This window comes from Poecilia reticulata, linkage group LG13 (genome assembly GCF_000633615.1).
Source record: "Poecilia reticulata strain Guanapo linkage group LG13, Guppy_female_1.0+MT, whole genome shotgun sequence".
In the NCBI taxonomy this organism is placed as follows: domain Eukaryota; kingdom Metazoa; phylum Chordata; class Actinopteri; order Cyprinodontiformes; family Poeciliidae; genus Poecilia; species Poecilia reticulata.
Genome location: NC_024343.1, coordinates 33,511,612 through 33,522,066, shown reverse-complemented (window position 1 = coordinate 33,522,066; position 10,455 = coordinate 33,511,612). Strand labels below are relative to the sequence as shown.

At 44.8% G+C, this 10,455-nt stretch overlaps 2 protein-coding genes across 2 annotated transcripts in view; one reads left to right on the top strand and one right to left on the bottom strand.

Moving 5' to 3' along the window:
- Positions 1-1,669: 1,669 nt before the first annotated feature.
- On the bottom strand, positions 1,670-7,870 carry LOC103475302 (protein MB21D2). Its single transcript, XM_008426825.2, has 2 exons — positions 7,519-7,870; positions 1,670-3,308 (listed from the first exon to the last, which is right to left on the bottom strand). The coding sequence occupies exons 1-2, from the start codon at positions 7,763-7,765 to the stop codon at positions 2,044-2,046; spliced, it is 1,512 nt and encodes a 503-aa protein (XP_008425047.1). The 5' UTR covers positions 7,766-7,870; the 3' UTR covers positions 1,670-2,043.
- Positions 7,871-9,192: 1,322 nt separating this feature from the next.
- LOC103475301 (presenilins-associated rhomboid-like protein, mitochondrial) overlaps positions 9,193-10,455 on the top strand; it is a 4,842-nt gene continuing 3,579 nt past the window's right edge. Inside the window, exon 1 of the mRNA XM_008426824.2 lies at positions 9,193-9,338. Within this exon, the coding sequence (XP_008425046.1) occupies positions 9,262-9,338 (77 nt within the window). The 5' untranslated portion in view covers positions 9,193-9,261. The remainder of the gene's footprint in view (positions 9,339-10,455) is intronic.

Sequence of the window (10,455 nt, the reverse complement as noted above, 5' to 3'; positions counted from 1 at the left end):
GAGTCAAATGTGCGTTTTATTTCTGTTTGGTCACCAGATGGCGCTGTAGGCGCTACTATAGCTGGGGTTCAACAGTTAGCAGCTGATCATTCGTGTAAACCAGTGGTCCCCAAGCTACCACTTTTTGGTCCGGCCCCCTGAACAATACCAGAGAGAAAATATATTTTATATATTTTATGGTTTATATGTGGATTTTTCTTCAACCACCAGGGGGCTCTTTAGCAGGAAGTGTGTCCTGTAAACTGTGGGTGTTTTGTGCTGCCATCTGTTGGACTTTTAGGGAACTGCTCGACTTTTATGTTATGTAATCAGTACGGTTGTTTGCTAGCGGTAGATGAACACGCGTGTTTGTTATGAACGCCGCATTCCGGGTCGAGTTCTTCGAAGCCTGTAAGTAGCAGCTTGTACTTCAAGGCGAGCCAAGGGTGAGAGCTCACATATGAATTCCACATATGTGAGGAATTCATATGTTAAAGTTACTTTCCCTCAATGGAATATATACTAGTCAGTCCCAGTGACTGTTTCACTAACGGTTTTTGCCCATGTGCTTCCTGGGTAAAATTCAATCGAGAAACACGCACGCACCCCCTCCGTCAACAATTTCCGGCAGCGCAGGTGATAAACGTGTTACACTTTTCTGTTACAAACTGACCCCGACCAGAGAAGGGAAAAGTTATGTGGCCCTCAGAGGAAAAGGTTTGGGGACCTCTGGTGTAAACACTGTTGTTGCGTAGCTTCAGAGTTACTGGACGTTCTGCTACCAGTAACTCCTTCATCTTCTTCTTCATCTTATGGGAGTGAATAAACTGGTGATGTTGCACCGAAGAAGAGCTGCCGGTTAAAAGCTGCCACAGCTACAACGTTAGCCGCCTAGCACAGGGGTGTCAAACTCCAGTCCTCGAGGGCTGGTGTCCTGCAACTTTTAGATGTGCCTCTGCTGCACCACACCTGAATAGAATAATTAGGTCATTAGCAAGGTTCTGGAGAACGTATCTACACAAAGAGGATGTAATTAAGTCATTTCATTCAAGTGTTTTGTACCTGTGGCACATCTAAACACTGCAGGACAGCGGCCCTTGAGGACGGGAGTTTGACACCCCTGGCCTAGCATGTCCTAACCAGGCAGCTGCAGGTCAACACTTCGCTGCTACAGCTCTAGGCTGACTAGCTCAGCTTTCTCCAAGTTTAAAGCGTTTAAGGTGGAAGAGGCCAGCGTCTGTCTGAAGGTTCCTGCTGTTTGTTCCTCACAACACAAAGAAACGCAACATGAACCAGATTTTCTGAGGAATCGCGGTGGAAGTGGCAGCCGCTGCATCGGCACAGTGTCGCCTCTCCGCTCACATGGAAGTTCAATTTAAAACCAGGACGTCCACAATCAGGAGGAAAGGAGGTGGTTTTTACATTCTGTGCAAAATTAGACAAAAAGTAGCCCACAAATTAACATTAGTATGTTTTCCGTCCGCCTACACTCTTCAGTCAGTTTTTCTTCTACGTATTTACAGTTAGTTTCTAAGACTTTAGTACCGTCGTCCCCCAGCAGGGACAAGACATTCCTCAGAGGGACTGAATCCACTTCACAGGGATCTCTGCCGGGTCCACTCCTGGTTCCAAGACAACACACCAACTTCTGCCCCGTTTCAATATTCACTCAACAACGGAGTCTCTCCAATCAAGAGAACCCAAAAGAAACCAGATTTATTCAGGAAACTGATGTGTTTGTCTCTTTTCCAGGATCCCTGATAAGTATCAACATTTTTCCAGGACCAGCACTCAGATCATGAGGTGGATTTCAGTCCCTTCCTTCAGTTTTAAGAACAAGCTGTCAGTTTAAAAGGCATTGAGAAGGTAAAAAACACAGGGCACACAGTGAAAAACCGGGGCAGAGGGGAAGGGAGTAGAAAAATAAAACTAAAAATAAGAAACTGTGGCAGACTACTAGACAATCACTTCACTTTGTGGCAGGAAACATAAAAAAAGTACAAAAAGAAAGTTTCAGAGGCAGGGGGCACCAGGTGAAGGAGAGGGGAGGGAAACGTCTCAGTCTCAGAAGAACTTGTCGTCGATACGGAAGTGCGGCCGCGTGACGTCGTCCGGGTTGATGAACACCGAGATGGACTTCCCGGGATTCTCCGTCACCAGCTGCTGAAGCTTCTTGGCGAGCCGATCGTCAGGCTGGTTCTCACCGCCGGCGTCGGACTGCGGCGACGGCAGGTTGGTGGAGCTGCCTCGCCACTGCACTTCCACCGTCAACCTGTTGGCAGCCTTGGCGTGCTCGATGGTGGTGCGGAGGTGCTCGGCCGGGTCAGAGCGCACCGAAGACAGTTTGCGGGCGTGTAGCATGGCCGTCTCGTCGGACAGGTGCTCCAACATGTTGCACTGAGGGATGAAGTAGTTGGGACACATCTTGTTGACGAGACAGTGCTGCAAGTCGTCAATCAGGCCCAGCAGGAAGTGGGCGGAGAAGTCGTCCTGAGCCAGGTAGTTGGCTGGGAGACGGTCGCAGGCCCACAGCATGATGCTTCGCAGATGGTAGGGACTGATGGCTTTGGGCCGGGACAACAGCTTGATGATGATGGCCTTGCAGGCCTGGTACGCCTGCATCAGGCTCGACGAGATGCATTTCTTCAGCTGAACCTCGCTGCGGGCGAACGACAGCCGCCACTCGTTCTCCTTGCGGCCTTTGTAGGAGCAGGCGGGGACGAGGTAGAAGCCGCTGATCACCTCCTCCTCGGTGATCTTCCCGTCCCAGAAGTGGTTCTCCATCAGCCAACTCTGGGCCACCGCGGGCCAGCCTTTAAACGACACCACCGGGACGATGTCGTAGAGCATCCGGCTGCTGCCGACCCCCAGGATGACGGAGATGATGGTCCCGTTCCGATCCACCTTCTCCACCCTCGGCATCCCTCTCTGTGGCTTCTTCTGCACCTCCAGCAGCACAAGAGATATGGACTGGTAGAACCAGTCGGCCACCAGTGTAGGGGAGAAGAAGTAGTTGGTGGTCCCGTTGATGTGATCGACGATAGTGCAGCAGTCCTTCCACTTGTTGATGGTTCCTTCGTCAAAGAGCCGCAGGCTGAGCCAGGAGTGGCCCAGCGCCGAGTGCCGCATGTCCAGGGTCACCGGCTGGTTGCGGTCATGGAGTTTAAGTGCAGGGACCAGTAGAGTGAAGTCCATGTTGTAGTCTGTGCCGCGGGCGTAGACGCTAAGCTCATCCAGGTCCATGTCCACCACACCTTCCCGAACACCTCCAGAAAGGAGTAGGTACTCATTGGCCACTGGGAGCTTCTGGTCCAGTTTCTGAACCATTCCTAAGACAGGAAGAAAGAACCAATCAGGAAATGAATGAGCTCATCATGCACAGAACGAAGACCAACTGCAACAGTGCCCATTTCTCCAATCAATCACCTGAAACCTGGTCTCAGACAAATCTTCAGCAGAAACAACCCCAGGTGAAGGGTTAAGGGCCATGAATATTTAAGGTTTCAGAGAGTTTTAAATTCTTCCCAAACTGTATACTTTTTGTGAAAATACTCTGCGCTGGTGAAGGTATAGTAACTTACTACAAGGTTGTGTTCAATCTAAAGTCATGTACGTCACTGGGGAAGTGACCCCAGGGAAACCCTCAACTCTCCAGTAGGAATATCAACCACTGATGGTGGGAAGCTACTGGACAGGAGCCACAGTTGCCCTGGGGACAAAGGCAAGTTTGCCCTCCGACCTTCTGACCCCCACCAGTAGGCGACGTGTCCAATCGCACGACGAGACAGGCGGATGGGCCGGCGTCTCAAACCGGCAACCCACCGGTCGAAGGACGAGCCAAAGCAAGAGCTAGAAGGAATTTCCTGTTTGGTTGAAAATTTCTTTGCAGTAAATCTTTCAAAACAAGAAAACTTTTAACTTCACTGAAGTGGTGCTGCATTTGGTAAGCAAATGTGTTGATTGGTCAACGGGCAGAGTGGACAGCAGCTATAAAACCATTACCAAATCCTCCAACCAACGCCGAGCAGCACTGGTTGGAGGCAGCATAATGGTGCAGGCCCAGTTTGTCCTGGAGTCACCAACACAACACAGGGGCTGACTTGTGATAAACGCTGGTAGAAGGATGGGTTTGCCATCCCACAGCAGTGTGTGACCATATGGGTGACCAGCATGAGGAGGAGGAGATGCCAGACCGTTGTGGTTCTGGACGGATCTCACAGAACCCGTCAGTACTCCTGGGTTCTTCATACTTTAGTTATCCAACCAATAAATATTAGAAATCTGGAGTCGACAGCAGAAGCTGCTTGACGTTGGAAGAGGTAATATCAAATCTTTCATGGCTCTGCTCCAAAATCCAGATTCATTTTCCTAACAAGTGCAGCAAATATAACCAGAAGTAACCGACTTTCTAAGGACCTGCTGGACAGACGGACGGTTTCTTTTTCAGTTTTTTCCCAATCCTTAAACATTTGTATCAGTTCTGCCGTCTCATCAGCGCCACCAGGAGGTGAAACCATCAGTCCCACGAATCATCCATAAGTCAGAACGAACTCCGTTTCCTTTTGGGTCAGTTTGGGTCCAGCCCTGGCTTTGGAGGCGTTTCTCTAAGGGTGGCCGGTGGCCCCTCTCTGGGACCCCCGGTGAGTCTGGACGGGTCATTGTGTCCACAGATGGACGGGATCGGTCGGGTCCGGAGCTGAAAGAACTTCAGCCGGCTCCAGGCTGCTGAATGCATTCCAGCGCTGCGGTGAGGCGGACCGGCGCCGCCGGCTGCTTCTCAGACACTCTCAGATGGAAGGTCAGAGGTCAGTTCAGGAGGCGGAGTCTAAATCATGTTTATTGTTTGTCCTCCTGCCACTTTGTGGCTCATTAAAACGGTTGTCATGCCAACATAGTTTTAGACGTCCATAAGTGTCCTTTTGATTTTTCATCCAGTACTTTGAACGTGGATGGGAAAGACGAGGGAAAGCTGGGAATCTGTCCAGGAGCAGCAGATCCAACTCAGGCCGAACAGGTTAAAGGTCACAACAGGGAGACAGTGAGGCGGCTGGACCAGCAGCTAAGATGTTCACAAGTCGGTCCTGAAAGAACCAAACTGGTCCAGCTTGTCCTCAAGTTGAATTTGTTACATGAAAATGAAACAATTATTTCTAAATCTTTACATTTTCATGCACAATGATGTCTTAGTCTTTAGACATTTACAGCCCAGAGCTCCGCTGGCGCAGGGTGGCGTCGTCTAGAACTGGGTTTTCCCAGCAGAAACTCGTTGGACCCGCCTGGGATTCATGGATTCACAGAGCAGAGCTTCATCACATCCGATGAAAACTGGGACCAGAACTCGAGTCTCAGACCACGAGTCCAAGTCGAGTCTGATTTTACTGAAGAGCGACTTGAGCGGCGCCTCGGTCAGCTTACAGCACGGTGGTGGAGGGATGGTGCTGTGGGCCGTGGATCCATCTGAACCGGTTTGTCTGATCGACTCTACATAAGTCAGTTATGACTAATGCTGCATATTGAATGAAGTAAATATGAATTAAGTGATTTAAAAGTGAGGCAGCAGCTGAAACGTGTTTTAGAAAAACCAAACGTATCAGCAGGAAACCCAAAGAACCGAACCGGGACACAAAATGAGCCGGATCCGAAGGGGATTCATGACGCTTTGGGTTGTTTTGGGGTCACAGCGCCATCAGGACCAGATGAAGCAGAGGTGTTGGAATGGTCTAGTCAAAACCTGAGCCTGACTGAGCTGCTGGGGCCTTCAGAGATCCGAGCAGAAAGCCGGTTCTGATCCGTCAGACGTGTTTCCTGCTGAGTGAAACCAAACGATTCAGCGGGAATGTTAATCCACCAGGACACAGAACCGGACCGGTTCTGGTCTGGATGGACGATCCAAACAACCGGGAACGTCAAATGAAACGAAAGCTTCTGCTTCCTGTCAGAACCGACCCGTTTTACTGCTCCGGGTTCTGCTCTGGGTTACAGCTGTGGGCAGACTGCAGGACCGAATGGTTCCGGTTCTCTCCGTCAGAACACAGCAGACCGCACGGCACCGACCCGGCCCGACCCGATCCGACCCGGCTCCCTCTGCTGCAGCAGTAAATCCTCCATCTGCATCTTTTTTTTAGCATCGTTCTCTAATCCCCTCTCAGCTCATTGCTGGGTCAGCGCGGACCGGACCGGACCGGACCGGACCGGACCGGACCGCCTGCAGCTGGGAGAACCCGAGCCCGGTTCTGCTGGGACCGTTTGGGTCCGATCAGAACCATCAAAGTTAAACATATGACCCAATTTCATTGAGCATGGCAGTGGCAGCGTCATACTGTGGGGCTGGTACTGCAGCAGGAAGAAAAACTTTAACAGTTTGATATTTATGCTGATTATTTACTTAGTTAGCAACGATTAGCTCCAAACTAAATATTTAGCTAATATCTATAATCACTCCCTGATCAGAGGAAGTGGACTATCAAAATAAAAGCTGCGTGTAGACCGTTTCGTCTGGATTGCCTTTAAACGCCTCATCCTTTGTTTTTAGCTGAAAAGAAACGAAGAAGAAACAGGAAGAGATTCAGAAGACCCAGCTTTTATTTTGGTAGTCCACTTCCTGTTATTGGTAAGTGAACTCATATATTAAGAAAATATTTAGCTTCAAACTAAATATCTGACTAATTTGGAACTAAATGTTTAGTTAACCGACTAAACAGTTTGAAGCTAAACATGAAATATTTAATTTGGAGCTAAGAATTTATTCAGCTACATATTAACAAGCTTAGCTTGCAGTTTGGTAACTAAATATTACATTTGAGCTAAATAATGATATGTAAATGAACTAAATGTTCAGTTTGAAGGTAAATATTTATCTCCCAGCTCAGATTTAGCTTCTGCTGTTTGTCATTAATGATTTACTTTAGTTGCTACATTAAGTATTCAGAAATGGCTGAATCTGGAGGCGAAGTCGTTTTTATGAATCATCTGTCTGTAAAACAATCTGAATCTGTTTCTGTTGTGCAAACTGTGATGAAATACAGGCGAAATAAACATTCTTTCAAAATCGTGTGAATGAAATCAGAAAATTTTATAATGTTTGACTAACATGGTGAAAAATTAGCCACATATTATTTTTCTGACAGTAAAATAACGTGTTTTAGTTCAGCAAAAGGTTTTTTTTAAAAAGTCAAAAACATGTTTGTTTTAATTAATTTATTTATTAACAGTTTAATAAACAAACCCGATATGTAACAGTTTGATTTAACTGTTAGTCAAACAGCAGTTGAATCAGTTAAATGGCTGTAAAATAAACTGTTAATTTAATAGACATGATTTAATTCTGTAATTATTTGAGTTCATTTTTTACAGTGTAACTTCATGATCGAGAACCAGGCAGAACCTGAATCTGACCCCGGATCTGCAGGAAGCCGCAGGTTTGCGCCGATAAACACCGGAGCACCTGATCCCGGATCAGCCACCCTGGATGCTGCTGCGCTGCAGAGCATCTTCCAGCCTCCGGGCCGGTTCGGTTCGGTTCGGTTCGGTTCGGCTCACCCAGCATGGAGAAGATGAAGTCCTTGGCCGTGTGGATCTCCAGAGCCCGCTGGTCGTCGTACTCCCGCTGGTCGTGCTTGCTGAACTCCTGGATGAGCCGGTTCAGGTCCTCCATGCGGGCCGCGGACCTGAAGTCCAGCTCGGGCCCGGAGCCGCCCTGGGGCGGCCTCCCCGCGGCCGTGGACGTGGGGCTGTTCCCGAGGCTGCCCGCCGAGCCGGTCCGACCGGAGAGCGCTGGCGCCGCCATGGTTCTCTCTCTCTACAGCTGCTGCCGTTGGGCTGTTCTGGGCCAAACCGAACCGAGCCGAGCCACAACAAATACAAGCACCGGAAGCAGCTGCGCCGTCTTCACAATAAAAGCCCCACCCACCGAAAAATCACTTCATCAATAAAACTGATTGATGAAAATATTATTTACTGTTGAACAGAGACTGTCAAGTGAGAGTGGCAGCATTTCAACTTATTCTTTCTCAAGCAAAAGTAAAAGTAGCAACAAATAACTCAAGTTAGAGTAAAAAAAATATTTTTTATATAAGTTTACTCAAGTACTGAGATCAAATATCGATCAGTTAATATTTTAAAATTACGTCATCAGACGGAACAAAACATAAAGTTAAGTGGAAATTTTGGTATTTTAAAGACAAAATCAAAAGAAGGCAAAAAAAAAAATATATAAATAAATTTCCGAATCAATTTCTTTCTACATAAAACTTTCATTCAGTTGGTAGAGAAACCACAAATTTTATTCAAGTAAGAGTAAAATTACTTCATAATAAAATTACTAAAGTACAGCGCAGTAAAATTACAGTAAAATTACTCCTAAAAGTATATTTTAAAAAAAAATTGCTCAAGTAAATGTAGAGTTAAAGTAACTAGATACCTAATTCTGGTGTTAAATATATTGAAAAATGAACTTTATTAACGTTATAATAAAAAAAACCTAATTTAAGTGAAAGAATGTGTTATTATTCCATTCATTGGAAAATAATCAAAGATTATGGGATGTTTACTAATATTTAAAAAATATTTATGTACATTTTCATCTACTGAACATTCAATGTGCCATATCTTCTTATTCAGTAAATAAATGTTCTTATAAACTTTTTGATAAGAAAATTACTAATAAAATAACAAAAAAATAAATAAACCAGACAGTAGCTCTGGGGTTTCACAAAATATACATATTTTAAAAAATTAAAGTAAAAAAGAATTGAAGCTGATTTTAAAAAGTATGAATACGTGGAGAATCAAATAGACATGTACTGAGGTTCACGTTTAAATCAGAACTTATTGAAATAGTTCAGTTTGTTGCAACTAAACAGTTTATTTTACTAACTTTAGTGATAGTATTGTTGTTTTGAGTTTTCTATAATAAATTCAAATAACTTGTGTTTAGTTCAATTTAGTTTATAATAATAATAATAATAATAATAATAATAATAATAATAATAATAATAATAATTGTCTTTTTGTAGCTGATTTTTCCTATTATTATTTTCTTTTTCTTTTTTACGTTTTTTTGAAGGGCGTTAACGTAGCTCTTCTCTCTTATTTTGAAATTGTAGACGGATGTGATGCTGTGTCTTTATGACACTTTTTATTGTTTTGTTTTTGTCTGAATGTGTGCTGTCCCCTCCTGTCCGCCAGGTGTCGCTGTGATTCTCACAGGGGCGTTCTGGCTGCTGGGCTGGGTCCTCCTGACCCGGTAGTGGCGTACCTGCCGGTGAACCAGAGGACTCCAACATGGCCTGGAGGAGCTGCTCGGTCCTCTGCAGACTGACCGGAGGAGACCCGTTCCTGTGCTCCGTGAAAGGCGGGAGGTCAGTCAGCACTCGGCAGCCAGAGGGAGAGCAGCCGGTCCCGGCCAGCGCCTCAGAGAGCTCCGCTGGGCGGAGTTAGCATCTGTTAGCATGAGTTAGCATGAAGGACAGTCAGATCCAGCTTATTGGGTTAATAACAAAGTTAGCTGTTGTTGCTAACTGCTACTTGTTTGACTCAGTTTTTCAGTTAATTTATTGAAATTAAAACATTTCGTTTTAATTTAAATAATCAAAGTGAAGTGAAGGCCTTGTTTCATATTAAAATTATTTTGATAACGAAGATATTTCATTTACTTCCTGAGTAACAGTTAGCATTAGCTTTAACAGTCTTCCAATTCCTCTAGACTTGCTAATTATTGCAATGCTTATAAATTATAATTAATCTGATTTAATTTCTCCTCCATGACGTCAACAACCACCATAACAGTTTGAGTATCTTTTCAGAACTTGCATAAAAATATAATTTCCTACTATTTATCACAGTTTGTTATTCAATAGGGCAGTTCCAGCATAAAGCAGTGGAAACAAAATACCAACATTAATACATAAAAACGCTGCTTTACGGCACCAGATTCATGAAAAAGTTTGATTTGTGTAAATAAACTGCACACAGTAACCGCATTTAATCACATTTTCACATATTTTGGATATTTATTGATGCTCCTTTATTGAACAAACAGCGGATAAAAAAGTAAAATAAACAATAATGACAGTTTTATAGAGTATTAGAAGTTTAGAAGTCAGTGATTGGAATTTATCATAACAATAAATCAGAATTATTCTAAGAAATTTATTACTATGAATGACAACTGATAGGATAAAAGTCTGCCCCGAAAGTACACATTTAAAATTTAATATAAAACAAATTGAAAACCAGTTTAACAGTGTTTGGTTTTATTTTTCATCTCGGTGCTTTTAGCTGCTGGGGCCAATTCACAGTGTTTCATTCAGAATGGAGTAGGTCAGCATGCTGGCGACGCCACACAGCATTTATGCTAACCGTAGCATTGTTGCTAACATTACCATTTATGCTAGCCTTAGCATTGTTGCTAACCTTACCATTTATGCTAACCTTAGCATTGTTGCTACCTTAGCATTGTTGCTAACCTTACCATTT

Bases quoted from the DNA above. Each gene is read 5' to 3' on its own strand.
- LOC103475302 (XM_008426825.2), bottom strand. From the start codon at position 7,765: ATGGCGGCGCCAGCGCTCTCCGGTCGGACCGGCTCGGCGGGCAGCCTC. The intron at 3,309-7,518 runs GTGAGCCGAACC...TTCCTGTCTTAG, and splicing joins CTTCATCTTCTCCATGCTGG to GAATGGTTCAGAAACTGGAC.